Below are 18,887 nucleotides of genomic sequence, written 5' to 3'. Positions count from 1 at the left end.
AGCCCCATAATTTGTTCTTCATATGCCACCCGATAGCAAGAAACTTGCCCAAAAGAGATTAAGAAAACGGTGTCATGGCTCAGAGGAGTGAGGCATGCTGTCTTTGATAAAGAAGATAATAGAAGACTGTGTAATATTATGGTGGCAGTGGGTGGGATATTCATGTGAACGCAACGTGTGTGTGTTTCTCAGGCTGATGTTTTGATCCATCTTCTGTGGTATAAAGCTGCTTTCTCCTTTTCCCTTTCTTCAGGGTAACCAGGAGCCAGCAGCAACTCCTGATGCAATGGTGCAGCCATTCACCACAATCCCATTTCCGCCACCCCCACAGAACGGGATTCCCACGGAGTACGGGGTGCCACACACTCAGGACTATGCAGGCCAGACCAGCGAGCACAATCTGACGCTCTATGGAAGCACGCAGCCGCACGGAGAGCAGAGCACGAACACGGCCAGCACGCAGAACGGATCTCTTGCAGTAAGTGCCCAAGGGTGCGGGTCCAGGAGAGCAGCACGGTGCTTTGGGAAAAAGCAACTGTGGATTAGATTGCTGACTGTTTCTTAAGGATGCAGCAAATCATCTGTAGACTTGAGAAGGAAAGAATTATTAAAAAAACCCATAGCTTCTAACCTTCCATTACTAGATTCCCATCTTTCTCCTTATGCATTTTCCCCTTGTAAATAAGTGTCTGCAAAGACCAGTAGCACTTGCAGTCTTGGTATTTTTAACATTGTGGCATTGTCCAAAGACAGTCCTTTACAAAAGTGTTAATTACCTTGAGTTAATTGATGAATGGTTCAAATGAGTGTGTTGGAGGCTAATTCTGCAAGGTTGATGGCACAAAGAATTAGGGTGAGCGCGTGCATTGTAGGTGTAACCCCAATATGTTACTGTTTTCAGGAAGCTAACAGAGTAGAAAAATACTTCCCTTTGACTTTCTGAAGATGGCAGGGAGCTTCAAGGGGCAAGGACAGGAGAAGACCTCTCGGCTACTGGGCATCCATTTGCCAAACAAAGGTTTTTTTTTTTTTCCCCTTCTTATAGTTTTTTTTTCTTTCTTTTTCCCATGGCCTGGAACTGGCACTGGACAACATGCTGGCAGATTATCCCAGGAAAAGCTTTATCCGCCCCTTAAGCCACTTGTTAAGACTTAACTTCCTAATAAAGAGCCTTATGGTGAGAGCCTTCGGTGCTCAGAGTTGGATTTAATCTGTTAATGCTTTCAGTTTTACTTGTAGTTCGGTGTTTGGTTTGTAGAGATTATTTTTCCCCCTGTAAGTACGGAGTGAATTCAGTGCCAATGATTGGAAGAACTGATAGTGCCAGCTTAAGCGTGCGTGGTTCCTGGTGTGCAGCTCTGCTTTTTCTGCAGTGGGCAGTGGCTGCACAGTTGGCAACGCTGGTCATTACTTTGATAAAACATCTTTGAGTTTATCCCAGGAACACTGCAACTTCTATGTCTTGTAGAAGAAGAGAGTGTAAGGCACATTGGTGGTGTATAAAAGGAACTTAAAACTTGGAGCTGATGCAGCGTGCAGAAATGCAAGTCATCATTTCAGTACCAGATTGTCCAATGTCCTTCTAACCTGTAAGATCTGGGCTGCCTGTCTCCAGCAAGCAGCTTTCTCGAGCACTGCCAATTGGATGAGAAGGCTGGAAACAGGGAACAAAACAGCGCAGTGGCTTTCCCCATCTTTTTTTGCTGTTCCCATCCTTGCCCAGGGCTCAAGAGTGTTTCTTTTTAATGGAAATGATGCAAGCCTTGACCTTGGATGTAAGTTCTTGCCAACCCTCCTGCTCCTCTTCCATATTAGGAGCCATCTCCGCGGTGCTGCAGGGATGAGCTCTGTGTTTCATCAACTAATGCCGGCTCCGAGGAGCCCACAGCACGCGGGTAGACTGGCTGGCCTGTGAGAAGGGACTGGGAGCCCATCTGTGCGGGAGGGAGCGTTGCTGGGAGACTGCTGGGAGGCAGCAGTGTTGCCAGGAGGCTGCAAAGGGATCCTGACTGGCAGGGGTTATCTGAGAAACGGGCTGAATAATACGTAATGCTTGTACTGGCTGTTGGAAACAGGTGGGCACGTCTGGTCTGACCATTTGACGTGGTTAAAGATGTGCAAGCTGAGCGTGCAGAGTCGGGCTCGCAGACCATAGCTAGCCAGGGAGGTGTGAGGGTGCAGACGAGTGCATTCCTGTTGCTGCTGCTGTGGCTGGGACTGATCAAACCCAGAGAATCCCAGATGGTGGCACATGGAGAAATCCAGGGAGAGGGGGAAGGGACCTCAGCCAAGGACCTTTCACATGCACTGAGTCCTGGATCTTCTGAGTCCCTTTATCTTTCTGTCTAGATTCCTTTCTGTATCAAGTGGTTTTGATTTGGTGGAGTGCCTTGGGATGTAGTTGCTTTTAACTTTTCTCCTTCTCAGTATGCTGATTGATGATGTAGGAACTAAGGGAAGGAGGATGGCTCAGTAGTTACTCAAGCTAAAGCATGCTACTAAAAAATAGCAGAACAGGTTAGTTATTTCACCTTGAACATCTGCAGCTAGCGTCAAGCTTCTTGTCGGTCGCATACACTAGTTAGTACTTGTTTGACATACATGTTCAATCCATGTGGTCTAGACTACCATGCTTTAAGGCATCTTTTCCTTTCACCATTTTGTTGTTTTGCTCAAACAAGTGCTAACTTTGAGAGCGAAAAGTCATCGTGGGTGATATGTGATCCTTCCCTCCCGTTACTGCGCCTGGCCAGTGCAGCTGCTGTCGTGTGTGTGAAGGCAATACCCCAGACCGAACAGCCGGAGGACTTTTTAGCTGCTGACTTGAAGCCTGTGCTCCCATGGGACGATTCAGAAATTCCTTCAGCCAGACAGATAAGGTCTCTCCTTGCTTCTAAGAAAAAGGCCTGTGCTTGGTCCAGTTATCAGGACAGAGTAAGATAGTGGAAGGTGTGCTGAGACAGTGGGGATTTCCTGCTTTTCAGGCTGAAAGCCTTTAGGATCAGTTACAACAGTAACGGAATATGGGATGGCTTAAAGGTCCCTCATGGAAAGGGGAGTTTTATCTGGTGGGTAATATGTTATGCAGCAACGTAATGGGATGTATAACAGGGTCCCTAACACACTGGGTGGGAGCGTTTTTTCGTAGAAACTTGGCAGATTTTGGCGATCAAGTCAGATTGAATGATTTGAGATTAGCAAGGGTGTCTGAGTTAATAGACAGTGATCTGTAAGCCTGAGGTCAAACATCAGCAGTAAACTGAAGTAATATAAACTTTGAGAGTCAAAGGCCATGCCCTCCTACACAGTCTAAAATCCCCGAGCAAAGGGGCATGACTGGTTGGTGTCACCAGCTAAGGATGAGCTTGTTCTGGAGGTCTGAGTGTGGCGGAAAGCATTCAAAGCTCTCGGAGCAGTGGCATGGAAAAGAAATTGGCACAATAGGTGGTGTAATACAAACAGCTTAATATTTTGGAATCTTTTTTTATTTTAGCATCAAGCCTCATCTGTGGGGCTTTGTTTCTTGCCTGGCATGCGAGTGTTCATCTCCCAGCATCTGTCCTTTCTCTTGATACTGTCCCAAAGCACAGCTGAAAGACCTGGATTAAAAATAGACTGAGGTACCGGACCATATTTGGCCTACTCAGTCTGACTGTTGCAGCCTGTCTGCTAAACCATTGACACTTTGCATTTCACTTCTTATGGTGCTGGATCGCCTGGTTTCTTCCCCCTTCCCCCTTGGTTTACATTACTGTGCTTATCCCTAATGGAGCCACCCAGCGCAGAGCCCTGCAAGTGGAGATGCTAATTAGGCTGCAGTACCTCTGGCAGCTGATCTGATCTAAAGATTCGGTGCTGTCAGAATGGAGAGATCTGGCTCCAAGCACAAACTCCCACTCCTGTTTACTGGCTCTGGCATTCCTTACGTGAGGCACTTTAATTCACTGACCTGGCAGAAAGCTGTCCAATTCCTTTGCTGGGTTAATGAATTAGAGCAGCTCTTGGAGGGATCTAGCAAATGCTGTTGTTGCAAGGTGAGCGTATGGAGTGCATGGCCAGGAGCCGAGAGCAGTTGTCAGCTCGCTGCATCTCCTGGTACTCTACCCGCAGAGGGAAGATTAATCATCTGCTGAACTAAAAAAGCTTGCTTGATAGTAAATGCAGTGCACTTAATACTGTGAGCTGATTATTCAACTCGTTGCTCTTGTTAATGTCAAGGGGAGGAATTTGTGCATCTGTGTAAATTACGGAATGCAGCTGGAGGTAGAGAAGTAGAGGAATAAGTTTATGTAAATTACTTTGGATGAAAATGGCAGATGCTGTCACCTTGGTGGTACGTTGTCATGAACCAATATAAACCATCATTTAATTACAGAGCATCATGTCTCTCGTCTTCTTGATACAGAAATATATTTAACTCATCTGCTATACTGTAAAGGGATCTCGACTTTCTGATTTCTTAAAGGAGACACATCTGTGGTGAGAATCCCCCACGTATCGTGTTCAGAAGCAAGACAGGGAAGCTGCTTGGTCATCTGGTTGTGTCTCATACATCTAGCAAGGGTTTGGAAACAAGAGAACCAACAACACCAAGGGTTCCTCAACTGACTTTTGTAACACATGGATGATGTTATAATGATGATATTCCCTTGAGTATTTCTTGCCTAGTCTGAGACTGCAGGATTTTCCTCTGTAATTATTTTTCATTGCTTTAGTAATTAAAGCAATTGCTCATGTGAGGTATTTCAGGTGAAGAATACGTTTAATAAATATCCTCTCTTTTGATACTGCTGAGCTTATCTGAGGTAGACACGAGGGAAAACTAGCTTCAAATAAGTAGCTAGCTGCTGATTGTTTGGCCACCTCAGCTTGGAAATTGCTATCTTGAAGTAGCAAACTCTGACATTTAACATCGGGAGTTTGCTTTGAGTATGAGGCAGATTATTGTCAGTACTTGTAGACTTGTGTCTAGTGAGGCAGATTTAAAAATTATTTTAAAAGAGAAATAGGAAATAAATCGGCAAATATCATTATGTTAGAGTATACAGCTGTGGCACTTTTGCATATCTCTCAAAAGTTATAGCAGATCTAGAAGTAGTAAAGGGAAGGATAATGGTAATGATGAAAGGGATGTAGCAGGTTCTTTATGAGAAAAAATGAAATCTTCACTTATGAAAAGAGCTGGCAGGAGTGAAGGCATATGACAAGTGCAGAGACTTCGGAATGGTATGGGAAATAAAACAGGGAACTCTCCCATTTTCACTTATTAGGATGCATGCAGGAAATAATCAGGTGGCACGTGTTGAAAAAAAACTTTTTTTTCCATATAATGAATTTAGTTGTGGAGCTCTTGTCCATGGGATTCTTTGAAAGTTGAGGCTATAAACAGGCTCAAAAAACTCATTAAGCCTTTTAATGGGTGATAGATTCATGGGCAGTGACTGGCTACAACGATGTGAATTGGCTCAGTTTGCTGGGGGCTGGGAGACTCTGCTGGAGAAACATCATCAAACACTTGTTCTGCTCTTAGTTTCTTCCACAGATGCTTTATTTGGCCTCTGTCAGAAAGAGGATAGTAGGCTGGATGGATGTTAGTCTGTCACTGTATGGCTATTCTGACACTGTCAGTGGAACTGTCCAGGGGTGACCACTAGCTTGGGAAGTCTTGCTGCCTCCTTCAGGGGCATCTGTCAGGGCATCTATTTTGTGAGGAATGGGCTGGAACTGCTCACAAAGGGTTTGTCATTGTGACCAGCAGAGCAGGCCTTTCAGGGAGCTTCATTTCACCACTTCATTGAAAGAAAAATCAAACAAACAAACAAAACAAAACAAAAAAAAAAAGGAAAGGAAAGGAAAAAACCACCAAAGAATCTTAGGAAAAAATACTACTCATAGAAACAAAGTAATTTTAAACATCACTATGTGGGAAATGTTACCTGACACATCAGAGATGTCTTTGTTGTGCAGGATAGAATCATAGAATCACAGAATGGTTTGGGTTGGAAGGGACCTTAAAGACCCATCCAGTTCCAACCCCCCTGCCATCAGCAGGGACGCCTTCCACTAGACCAGGTTGCTCAAAGCCTCATCCAGCCTGGCCTTAAACACTTCCAGGGAGGGGGCATCCACAACTTCCTTGGGCAACCTGTTCCAGTGTCTGACCACCCTCAAAGTAAAGAATTTCTTCCTGATATCCAATCTAAACCCACCCTCTTCCAGTTTAAAGCCATTTCCCCTTGTTCTGTCACTACCTGCTCTTGTGAAAAGTTCTTCCCCAATGTAAAAAGTCCCTGCCCCAGGATAGATAGCAAAGCTTCCTGTGTGCTTTCCTATGTCAGGTTTGTGTTCTGTTTTCAGGTGGGGCACATCTTCATTTAATGTGGTAAGTGAACAAAATAACTTAAGCTTCACTGTGTCTGAAAACAGGTAACAGAAAACAGTCAGAAAAAATATGCCCTGAATTAGTCTGACTGAAAATAGTTAAAAGCCTAGCAGAAGTTATTTTGCACATCCTTAGCAATTTTTTTTTGAGTCCAGTTTTTGGTGTACAGAGTACTTGGGCACATTATTAATTGTGCCTCTAGGGTAGCCCAGTTGGGTTTTTGTTTGTTTGTTTTTGTTTTTAGTATAACACTGCTGGCATCTCTGAAAATTGAAGTACATGGATATAATTGCAAAATTATATTTATTGCTGTTGAAAAATGATTATTAACCCTGCAGCCTTCTGTCTGCTAAACAAGTGTAATCTAAGCAGCAGAAGTTACCATGCCCTTTGCTCTTGGATGTGTAGGACCTCAGTCCTACTCTGGTAGAGTGTGGTGGGGCCCGAGAGGGTTTTTGTGTCTAGTGCCTAATTCTTCACCTGTTTTTCCACCAAACCTGCTCAGTGGATATCTAGTAATTGGTGGGTGACTCGTTGTTTTTATATGGGTTATTCACTAGATGTTACAGAGATCTTTCCCCGTTATCCACACTCTCCTTTGTGGTGAGAAAATTGCCTTCTGCTGGTCATAGTTTTCAGTCTTTGTCTCCACACAGTTCCTGAAGCTCGGGATCCAAAGAAGGGTTTTTTAAATTTTTTTTTTATCAAAGATTGGTCTAGAAGCAGTGGAGTGAGCACAGTCTGTCTCCCAGATTTTGTAAGCCACCCAAGTCTCCTTTTAAATATAGTTATTAGTTACAGTTTGTATTTTGTAAATATTTTCTTTGCAATGATTTATGGTTCTTAACCTCCTCATTATGATTCACAACATTTTGGGCCGCCTGCTTCCTGGGGGAGAGGATGGAGGGTTGTTTTTTACTTTTCTGTAACTTAGACCTGAAGCGGTTCCAGTTCTAGAAGCAAGTGGGAGATGGAAACGGAATGTGCCGGGTATTAATAGTCTCTGTGCTGGCCTGTTGCATTGGTGTTTGGCTGTCTCGTTGGGGAGGTAGCCCTCTGTCTGGCCACGCAGGTGGAGATCTGCTCAGAGCTCAGGTACCACTGGAGCCCCTGCCTCCCTCCTGCCAAAGAGGAATCCTTTGCAATTGCTTGTTCTCCAGCTGCTTTAGGACAGAAGAGTCTAGTTGAGAGGTGGGAAGATGGCTATAGAGCTGCTCTCAAAGTTTTCAGAACACCCTCACGTTGCCAAGCGTCCGTCTCCCCCTTTACGTGCATATATGCATGTGCATACATCCATGCTTCTCTTGGCAGCTGCCTCTTCTTGCTTAGGGTTTCCTTACTGCTGGCAGCGGTAGGGGGGGAGCTGGCACAGGGGCACGGGCAACAAGTAGTTAAAAGTGAAGCACATCTTGCACGTGTCCTGAGCTCTGATGCATTTCTTGGTGACCTTCAGCAGAACTTGAAGCTTGTGTGTGCAGTTGTGAATGACGTTATCACCTGCATAAGGATATGTTAGGCAGACTATGCAGAAGAGGTGAGGTGGATCCAGTACTGTTTCTAAACACAGTGTCTTTGCCACGGCATGTCTCTGTTCCCTGATGACAAGCACTGAGGCCTGGGGAACGTGTATGAGCTCCCTCCCAAGCTGAATCACTGTCTGTAGCGAAGGGAGAGGGCTGGTTCTGCTCTGTGAAGTGTTGACGTGAGGCCAGAAGGAAGAAGCTGAAACGCAGTGTGGGGAAGGAGTCAGGGTGGGGAGTGGGCACTCAGTGAAATGTGGGCTTTTATCATCTGGCTTGGTCAGGGTAGTGCTGTTGCCAGTCTCCATTATGTGCTGCCTCAGAACAGGCTCCAGGCCCTTCCTTTCATCTCCTTCCTAATGAATTAAAACAAGAAATAACTATAAAAGGGAAAAAGAAAAAAAAAAAAAGGCAAGATCTGAGGGGACTATTTCTTTCATTTATAGCTGAATGTGTGGCAGTAGACAAATGTATTGAGCTAATGTAGTGGCTGAAAGTTCAAATCTTACCTTAGGGCCATGGATGATAGAAATGAGGGAGGTACAGCATTTCCAGAGAGAGAAGATATTTAAACTACTGTATGAAAGCCTGAAAAGCATTTGGGGACTCTTAGTGAAGTCAGAAAGGTGCAAGTGGACCAAGATCCCCAGTTCCCTCTATTGTTTCTCCTCTTTGAAGCCTTTGTCTTACTGTACACATCACACACGCTGCAAAATGACTCCTGTGTGATGGCAGCACTCTGCCAGGTGCAGGAAAAGCTGTGAGTATTTTTGAGCAGGACACTGTATGTGATACATTGCACCCTTAGCAATTAAGGAGTTCTGCCCTCTGCCTGCCAACAAATGGATGGGAGAGAAGTGCAAACGATGTCCCAGCTTCCTCTTCTGTGGAAGCCGCAGATCCAGTCCTGTGCAACCTATATTTGAATTTAAAAGCTAAAGCATTTTTGTCATCACTATTCAGAACCTATGCCTTTCCTCATTCACACTGCAGAAGATCCACCAGTGTGTGTGAGGATGCACCTGTGTGTGTGGGTGTTTGCCCACTTGCTGATTCCATGCAAAGCCATAGAAAACATGGGATTTGGCAATTGCACTAGCGTGGATCCAAAATGGATTGTAGAGATCCCTTTTAACAGGGATGTTGATGATTTTGGGGAGTTGTTCTGGAGCACTCACTTGCAGGTGTTGTGTGTGGTGGTGATGGATGGGCTACTCCTGTGTTCTGTCCTTCTTGGACAGATTTGCCCTGAGGAGCAAAGGACTCTGATGGAGTCACAAAAATAAAGCCACCAAATAGCGCGGTGTGATTTAATTGCAAACCAGCTGCATCAGTTCTTCCCCTAGGGTGCACTCTCTGTGTGTTTGGAGATGCATCTTGTCATAGGGGTGAGGGTAGGAGAAGAGGGGGAACTTGGAGAGGGGAGGCATCTTTTTAGATATGTTCAAATGTAAGTTTCTGAGGTTATTCTGGAAGATTTGATGTTTGGGGGATGGATGAGTCTAAGCTGAATAAAAATGCTTCATCCTGCTAGGCTTCTCCGGAGACTTGCATGGCTCTGGGAAGTAGAGATAATTGTAGGGTAGTATCTCCATTTTTCCTATCACAGCTTAATTTATATTAACCAGATCAAACAGTTTTTGTGCTGCCTGTGCAGCTCTACTAAAATAAAATGGAAAGCTGCCACTGCTTTGCTCAGCTCGACAAGACCCCAGTGCTTACTGTTTGCTTGCTCTTGTCAGTGCTTTATAACTAGTGTGCGAGTTCAAGGTCATGTTTGTAAGAGGCATTTCTGGACAGAAGCAGCTCCCTTAACGTTGCCAGTTTAGTTTATCTGTGGAGAGATGTTTCTTTCCAAATATTCATGAAGTGTTGTATATTGAATGATGTGCAGAGCAATCTAGCAAGTGCAGTCAGTGGTTGGAGTCAGTGTGGGCAACTCCCCCCAGATTTATTTCCTCTTCAGTGTACAAATTGTGTATTTAAAACGGGGGGGGGAGTCTTCAAAACAATAAAAAACCCACTACCCTTAAATCTTTAGTTTTAAGGCCTGTTCTTGAAGGTACCTAAAAAAGGCTGACTCTAGCGATTACATGGCCCTTGCCTTCTTGTAGAACTTCTTTTCACTTGATGGGTTAAGAAGTCAGGTTGGCATCCCAAGAAATGAAATGACACTTAAAAGTCCATCATACAGGTGGTCAGAGCATGAATCCTAGGAGGCTGAGGCAAGCAGCAGGAGATGGAATGAGTGAGTGGGTGCTCTTTGAATACCTTGGCCTGTCAATGCGTGTTCTTGGAAAGGGACAGATCAATAAAACTGACCAAAGTGTAGTCTACTCTGTAGCTCTGAGTGTTTGAGGTCATTTCACTGGCTAAAGGGCGAAAAATACCATTTTCTCATCAAGCCATTTTGCAAAGGGGCCTTGCCTTTGTTTAGTGCTGTGCTTAGATTTTACCACTTCTTAGTCCAAGCCCAACACCAGTTTCTTTCTTCTCCTGTGCCAGTCATCTCTGTGGGGGCATTAGGTCTCTCCTCTGGTACACTGGTCTCCCTTATTCCTCTACCTTGCTGTACTTTTTCTGTGCACAAGTACCCCTGGCCTGATATTGCTGTACCACTCGGTATTTGGGAACGTTGGAACAAATTCCCTTGTTTTAGCTGTGGAATTGGTAGCAGAAAGTAGCACTTGGAGTTTTTGTAAATCCTGCAGTGTAAATCCTGACTATTTCCTTTCCCTGGGGTGACTTTTAAATGTACAAGAAAAGTTAATCAAAGACATCCGTAAGCTGTTCATATATGGATTTTACCATTTAATTATAGATCTTCTTTTGGGGTAATGTTTCTCTGAAGGGAAGCTTGACAGAGCAGATGCCGTTTTGCCTGGAGATGCATTTCTGGTATTGGCCCAGTGAAGAGCTGCCACTTCAGCTGTGGGATTTTGATGATTGCATGAACATCCTGCCACATGAGATTAGAGTGGCGGTACTACCTCCCAGCTTCAGGATGTGAAAGATCCGCCTCTTCATTAGAGCTTTCATATGGTGGCAGCTGAAGTGAGGAAGAACAGGGGAAAAGAGAGAAACAATTTAAGAAAACCAAAGGCAAATCTGCTAAGCTAAGAGGCGACCTGAGGGGAGGGAGGCTGAGATCTCATTACTGTGTACTTATGGAAAGGGAGGGGAAGAACAACAGATCAATTGTTAAGCATTACTGGCTTTATCAAAATAATTGTCAAATACTCACATACCGCAATTGCAAGTGTAGTACTAATACCTAAAAAGAGAGAGACAAAGCACGTGGAAGGAATTTGTGTGGTTTCTATTCATGTGCGCACTTTTGTCTTTCTGATTTCAGCAGACAGAAGGAGGGGCACAGACAGATGGACAGCAATCACAGACACAGAGCAGTGAGAACACCGAGAGCAAATCCACTCCAAAACGACTTCATGTGTCTAACATTCCCTTCCGCTTTCGAGATCCTGACCTTCGGCAGATGTTTGGGGTAAGTGACTGGTACCTTTTAAGGCACAGCAGATTCTCCTTTCCCACTGGTGAGACACGTGGTTCTACTGTATTCATGTGAAGGAAAAGCCGTTTTCTCTCCATATAGTCAGTACACTGTAAAATATTTGCAGGATCAGGACAACTGGTAGTGTTTACCTCAGCTGGTAAATACACACAAAAACTATAGCTGTGTTGTTCATATAATGATGTTGAGTGTAACCTAACAATTGGTTTGGAAAAAAAAAACAAAAACAAAAGTTCATCTTATTTCCCAGTAAAGACTAGGATTAAACATTGACTTAATATATCCCTTGCAAAGCACTATTTTCAGTTGCTTAGAAACTTGTTGAAATATTTGTCTTCCCTCATGATCCACTTCTGTGATGAAAAATTGCTGCAAGGAATTGGCCAACTAACTATTGCCTGTGGAAAAGCTAGTGCAAGTCAGATGGTATTTTATATTGTGTATGATGTACATGCTGTTTCTTTTGACCAAATAGTTTGTCCTCCCTAATCTTCGTATGCTATTCGTCATTCTCAATTTATAAGCTCTTTGAGGAAGAGTTTGTTCACATAAGTATAGGTGATGACTCATTCCATGTGGACACAGAGATAAATGAGTTAGATGCTTCATGATCTAACCTTCAGGTGAAGTTATCTATATATCATCATCATCGTGAATCCTTGACTTGTTGATATGATGGTAACAACCTTGGTTGATGGCATGTTTTAAAGTCTTCAGAAATATTTCTTATTATATAAAGTTAACAGACCTTAAATGTTGCTCCCTGTTTAAGATGCAGTGAAGAGGACTCAAGTCAGGAAAGACCAAAGCTAAGGTTCCTCTTACCCCCTTGGGCTTTGAGTGTATACCTTGGTCCTAACTACATAGCCAGCTGCTCCTCCAGAATCTTAGTGTTCCTGTTTCAGTTGTTGGATCTCTTCAGCCATCCGTGTGGGTGTGTATGCATGCACATACACACACTCTCTCATATGGAGAGTAGTGTTACAGTATGTAAATGTATCACATTCATGGACTTCAAGCTTAGACTGCTAGAAATGAGAGAAGAATTGGGCTTATCTGTTCATAGCTTGGACAGCACAAAGTGAACAAAGCGTGCAGAAATGTTAAAAATGTCACTGATGGTCTTCGGAAAGAGTCCCAATTGCTATATATTGTGAGAGATCTTTGCTCTTTGTTCTTGAAGCTTTTTGTGTCCATGAGAAGCTATTTTGTGAATGAGACCAAATGGAGAGGAGAGGTCAAAATGCAGGAGGACAAGTCTGCTGTTCGGAGGGACCTGGCCAGGCTGGAGAAATGAGCTGACAGGAATCTTAAGATACTCACCAAAAGTGAGTTTCCAGCCTTACATCTGGGAGAGAATAACCCCTGCAGCAGTACAGGCTGGGGACCAGTTGTCTAGGAAGATGCTCTGCAGTAAAAGGTTTGGAGGTTGTGATGGACACCAAATCAAACATAAGCAGCAGCGTGCCCTTGCAGCAAAGGTGGCCGACCATATCCTGGGCTGTGTTAGTGAGTGTAGCCAGCAGGCCCAGGGAAGCGATCCTCCCCTTGTCTTCAGCAGTTATTGGACTGCATATGGGATACTGTGTCCAGTTTGGGCTCTGCAGGGCAAGAAATGCACCTCCTCAAAGTGAAATACTGGAGCAAGCCCAGTGAACACTACTAAGGTGGTCATGGGCTGGAGAACATGGGATGTGAGCAGAGTCTGAGACTGGGGCCTGTTCAGCTTTGAGAAGAGAAGGCAGAGAGGGGATATTTTTGTTGTCTGCAACTTCCTGATCAGAGGATGCAGAAAAGATGAAGCCACGTTCCTTTTGGTTGTGTGTAATGACGAGATGGGAGACAACAAACAGAAGTTGGAACATGGGAAGTTTCAATTAGATATCAGGTTTTTGTTGGTGGTTTTTGTTCTTTTGTTGGTGGGGGTTTTTTGTTTTGTTTTTTACTAGAGGGTGGTTAAATAGTGGAACGTGTTGCCCAGAGCAGTTGTGGAACCTCCATTCTTGCAGGTATTTGACTTGACTGGACACAGCCTGGCCAACTGGATCTCATTGGACCTGCTTCGAGAAAGGGTTGCACTAAATGACCTCTGGAGTCATAGGTCCCAGCCAAAATTATGATTCTGTTGCAAGAGGCCTGGGTTTGCTTCTGTGTTGTTCATACATGAGATTGTCACATTCTTGACATCCATGGGAATGTTTTCAGGGTAAAACTCATCTCCTGGCAATCTGTGATTGCTGAATCTGCTCAGTCTCCTGTGTGCTTTTGTGTTTTTCACCTAGCTTTTTGCTGTTGCAGGGCTGTGTGGTAGGCAGCTCCGTCTGGTCTGGATAAACCGATTGCTGAAATCACAGCCAGTTCTTGGACCACCTGCTACAATCTGTGTTTAGCACGTCCTGCTCTGTGCTACTGCTGCCCCTCTCTCCTGGGAACTGCATCACTGACATAAACTGTTCCATGCTGCTGCTGCCCATTCCCTTGAGACTGGTGCTTGGCTTGTCAACTGGCCCCTTTCACGCTCCTTCACCTTGATGCTGTTCCTCCCTGTGCTCCTGGTGTTGGGGGATGTGGATGAAATGAAAATGACAAGAACATCCCTGTCCTGGTGGCTCTTACCTCTGCTTTGCAGATGATGGCACCCAGACAATGCGAATGAATTGCTGTCCTGATAAGTGAGTGACTTGTAGAAAACACAGCCTAGCTGATCGCATTAAGGTTTCCTATCCTTTTTTGGGCCCAAATAGTGACACTTACTATACACTATATGAGTTGATTTCCGGTGTTCCCCAAGTAATTTTTTGTTTATTTTTTATCTAAACATCATCTCAAGTTCCAGTACAGTGATGTGATTTTAATTGGGGTAAATGGTATATTCTCTATAAACCCTTTTGCTAGTTCACCTGGCCCTGTGTTTGCTGAGCTGTATGCCTACCACAAGAGCATTCTTTGGGGCACAAAAACCCATGTGCCATTTTCCTGTAATAGAGAACTACTTTGCCAAGGAAATAATCAATGGTTCTTGCATGCCTTCCTTTTTCTCTCGGTGCTCCTTCTCTCAGCATGCTCATTCCTCTCTGAATCCTGCTTGCTCCTATTTCTTTTTCAGGATCAGAATGCTTTCCCTTGGGTGACTCGCTGAAACCAACCCTTTCTCCTACAGGGGATTCATGGTTGTCTGAGTCTTCAGCTGTGGCTAGCCTGTAACCCCTATCTTCTCCCTCTCCCTTCTGTGTGTCAGGTCACATCTCCTCAACGTCATATCTGGGAGACTCAAAATCACTGCCTGGAGCGATATTGCCAAGCTACTGTTCAAAGAGTGGAATTGGGTAGACAGCAAAGCCGTGGAAGAAGAAATAAGTGTGATGGTAGGGAGGGAGTAAAGAAGTCCCCTGAGGATGGAACAGCATGTGAGAGGTCAGCCCAGTCCTGGGGTGTAGAACATTAGCTAATGCTTTCATCCAGACTTGAGTAGAGGTGGACTTCAGATGTGTTGTCCCATGTGTGATTAAATGGATATTACGTAACACTTTCTAAATCTTCACTGTTTGTGAGAGCTGCAGACATTAAGCATTTCCTGATAAATTCAAGTTATTTGGGTTTCAAACCATCTCTGACCTGCTACATGTTTCTAACAGGTCCCCAAGATATCCTCAGGAATGCAACAGAACATTTCCTTATATATGTGCTTCTTATAGGGAGGCAAATAAAATAGGCAGCTTAAAACGCGTAATATTTACTTGACATTTCATGATGCTAATAAAAAGACTTCCAGAAGGCTTCTAGAAGGAATAGGTCTTTTTTTAATGCACACAGTTCTGCACCCACTGTGGAATAAATCAGTAGTTGACCTTGTTCTAGCAGATAAAGAAGAGTTAATAGCTGACCTGAAATCCCATGGTTGCCTAGGTACCAGTGATTGTTATTTGTCTGTATTTACTTTGTGCAAACAGAATATGGCATCAGGCAGTAATGTAAGGAGCTTCAGAAGAGTCTGTTTCTTTGAGTTTAAACAAGTGGTAGGATAACTGCACTGAAAGGTACCTTTAAAAGTGAAGTGTTAATGGGAGCTATAAAGTATTCAACAAAATCACACTGATGGCCAAAAAGGCATGATTCTACAGTCACTGAAACTATATTAGTAAAACACAAAGCGTTCTGCACGTTGGGCAGGGAGGATGAAGAGGAGGAAGAAGTAAAAGGCAGCGAATATAATTGTAAATGTAAACAAAGAAGCAAGTGAGAAAGGAAATGTGCTAGTCATGCAGGTGTAAGTGATGTGTAGGTTCAGAGAAGGCGTCACTTTTTTACATACAAAGAGAAAAAATCTAGATATAGGTCCAGTCTAAAATTAGGAAACAGTTGTATGGTTTTTATTAACCAAACAAACAAAAACAACAACAAAAAACCCAGACTAAAACCAGAAAGCCCAACAAAAAACCCAGCTTGCTGTGTTTCTGATGTAACAGCAGATATTTGTACCATATCTGGTTTTGTATGCAATTTATAACAAAGGAGAGTGAGATGGTGCTTGCTAATATTTGAAAAACCAGCAGATCTAGGTGAGGTATATCCAAAGATAATAGCCAAAGCAAGGAACTCTTTTATTCATTAATGTTAATTTTTAGCCAGTACTTGTAAGCTAGGGGAGCTGGAGAAGGCTCAAACGCTGCCCACCAGGATTCATTATTGAAAAAACTGAAAGGCATGACCTAAAGAGCTATGAACTGATTATCCGTATGTTGATCCAAGATAAAAATAATTTTTTAATGTTTTAAAAAAATTAGAATCTGAAGAAACAGTTTAGTATCTGTTCAGTGTGACTTTTTATAAGTTAATATACATCTTTTCAGACAAATATTGTCTTATTCTGACAAGATTATACGAAGCAATACTGATAGTTGAATATTGCTCAAACAATTGAATTGATCCATGTGAGCAATTTTTATTTTTAAGAAAAGGAATATTTATCTTAAACACAACACACATTAGAGTGAATGGAAACCTCTTTAATGATAGATAATAAAAAATAATAGTTATTGGGAGACATCAGTGATCAGGACTGTTTCTAGTGTCGGTTTCTCCAGGGATCTGTGTCAGCCGCCGTACTGTTCATATCTGTATCATCTCATGGAGGACAGTAGTATTAAAACCTTGCCAGTAAGGTTTGCAGTTAAAAAACTATTTGAGGAGGAGGAGGAAAGAGAAAGATAGGGTTACTGTTAGAGAGTGACTAAAAACGCCGGTTAACTGACAGTAAATCCAACAAAAATGTTGGATGCAGCTCAGTGCAGAGTACTGAGTATGGGGGAACTGGACTGTGCTTGTAGGATGGAAAGCTTTCTTTGGAAAACGCTGGTTTGGGAGAGTGCTGATGGCCATTGAAGATGGTTGCTTCAGCAGTGCAAAGCGGCATCAGGTTGAAGGAGGGGATGTGATCTTGCTCATGTTCAAAGTTGAAAAGACTGTGACTGCATAACTTAATTCAATTCTGACATTAATTTAGGACCAGAACAATAATCAAGGGCTTGGAAGGTGAGTGGCTTTTTAACTGTGTAAGATGTTGAGTACATGATTTACTCAGATTATTAGAGAGGTTGGGAGATGACAGGTGTGTTCTGTACAGGTGCTTATACATGGATGATACCTACTAATAGGAGTTTTAGGTCTTGTTTACAATCATAGTAAGATTTTCCAGTTGGAAACAGATTAATACCATTAACCCTGAAATAAGAGAAAAATTCTTAGTTATTTAGGCTAATTTAAACAATGGAACAACTTACCACGGAGTAGAAGAGTTGCCATCCGTGCTAAAAACAAGAGAGCAACTCTTTTCAAAATGTTACTATCGAGTTTGTAAGGGACATTCTTTGGCTGGTGTGCGTAAGGACTCTGACATGATGGTAGCAGTCTTCTCCCTAACTGCTGGCAGGCTGTCCCCTTCCTTACTGGACTATGTATGCAGAAGAGAAGCTCGTGTTTTCTTCAGTATGTTTCCAGTCCTTTCATCTTTGTGCTATGATAGTGTCTGTGCTTCTATCTTATGGCTGATAGCTTCAGTCCTTCCCTCTTAGGCTTCAAGAAGCAGTTTTCTTCCCAGTATAAAATAGGCTGGGACACTCTGGTCAGTTCTGGACTTCAGAGTCTCCTGGAGAAGATGGAGTCAGGTTGGACTGCCTGCAAGAGGAAAACCCATTTGTTCTCAAGCTGAATCATTAATTGCCTCCACGAACACAAGCAAAGTGGAACATTTTGGTAGCTTATATGGGTGCCTGTGCACTAAATCTTTCTTAACTGTTGTGAGAGCAACAGTATGAGGAGTCAGAATTGACGTTTTTCCAAACTTACCGTGGTGAAATGCTCTTTGCTCAAGAATCTTCAACTATTTTTAAAAAAGGAGATAGTGTAAGATAAACTAAGGACTATATTGATGACAATTGCAGATGAAGGTGGGATAGTATGGTACAGGGTGTGAATTCTCTCGGACTCTGCCTTCAGATGGAGACATTGCCTTTTTTATAGCATGCTCACTCCATGGCTACTACTTGTAGGCTGTTAACTGCTTCTGGTGGGGAACATCATCAGCCCAGTTGGCGTTATCAGCTACAGCAGTAATAATGCACAGCTGTTTTATATGAAGGTGACTATTGTGTCATGTTTAATAACTTTCAGTTGATGAAGTTATTAATAACTTCATTTATTAAAGGTAACAGAATGGTAGCTACCTTCTTTTTAACATTGGAATTTAAGGCAGGTAATGTTGTTACCCTTTTCATTCTTTAAGCATAAGTTGTATCTCTACTGCGAGATTCTTTACGGTGTACGTTTGTGGTAGGCCACTGCTTTGTATGACCCAAGCAACGCCATTCTGGGAGCTCAGATATTTTTGGAAGCTTTTGTAGCCCTCAGATCTCAGCCTCTGGGGAAATACTTTGGCACTTTGCACTTCCTAAAATATCTCGGTGGGTATAATTTCTCATCCAGCTTCATTCTGGTGTCAAGAGTGCAAAACACCTCCATGAGCCTATAGTTTGAGGAAAAAGCAGTAACAAGCTAGACTACAGCTCTTTCTCACCAAGAATTTTGTAGAATTTTAAGTCTGTATTTGCCAGTAAATAAATTTAAATACACCATTAATTCATTATACACAAGTATTGGCAATGGCAGAGAATTACTCATTAGGCCTTAAGGTAAGTGGGTGAATAATACAACAGACCTGCAATTGTTGATAGAGTGAGGCCTGAAGTACAGCAATAGGAAAGCTGCTGAAAGGGACTCTGCTTTCTGAGTGGATTTGACATCTGAAGGAGGAATCCTGTCTTCTGGATATCAAGATATATTTCAGTTTTTTCATCTCCAAATAGTACTGGCCACTGATCACATGGAGAACAAACATTCTGACACAAGGTGGCCTCTTTATGATTCTTGTTTCCAAGCTCTTCCTGCAATGAGGGCGAGC

The 18,887-nt window shown here is 43.1% G+C and overlaps 1 protein-coding gene across 2 annotated transcripts in view; it reads left to right on the top strand.

The window, feature by feature from the left end:
• Positions 1–255: 255 nt before the first annotated feature.
• The window catches only part of RBFOX2 (RNA binding fox-1 homolog 2), a 55,782-nt gene continuing 37,150 nt past the window's right edge, over positions 256–18,887 (top strand). Inside the window, exons 1-3 of one of the 2 annotated variants that reach the window (XM_010171611.2) lie at positions 260–478; positions 7,613–7,633; positions 11,261–11,404. In XM_010171611.2, coding sequence (XP_010169913.1) covers positions 287–478; positions 7,613–7,633; positions 11,261–11,404 — 357 coding nt within the window. In that variant the 5' untranslated portion in view covers positions 260–286. Of the gene's footprint in view, positions 479–7,612; positions 7,634–11,257; positions 11,405–18,887 lie in introns of both variants that reach the window. The other variant, XM_010171609.2, reaches the window with a different exon arrangement.

This window comes from Antrostomus carolinensis, unplaced genomic scaffold, assembly GCF_000700745.2.
Source record: "Antrostomus carolinensis isolate BGI_N321 unplaced genomic scaffold, ASM70074v2 scaffold8367, whole genome shotgun sequence".
In the NCBI taxonomy this organism is placed as follows: domain Eukaryota; kingdom Metazoa; phylum Chordata; class Aves; order Caprimulgiformes; family Caprimulgidae; genus Antrostomus; species Antrostomus carolinensis.
The sequence above is the reverse complement of the archived record's forward strand: the minus strand, read 5'-3'. Positions and strand labels throughout refer to the sequence as shown.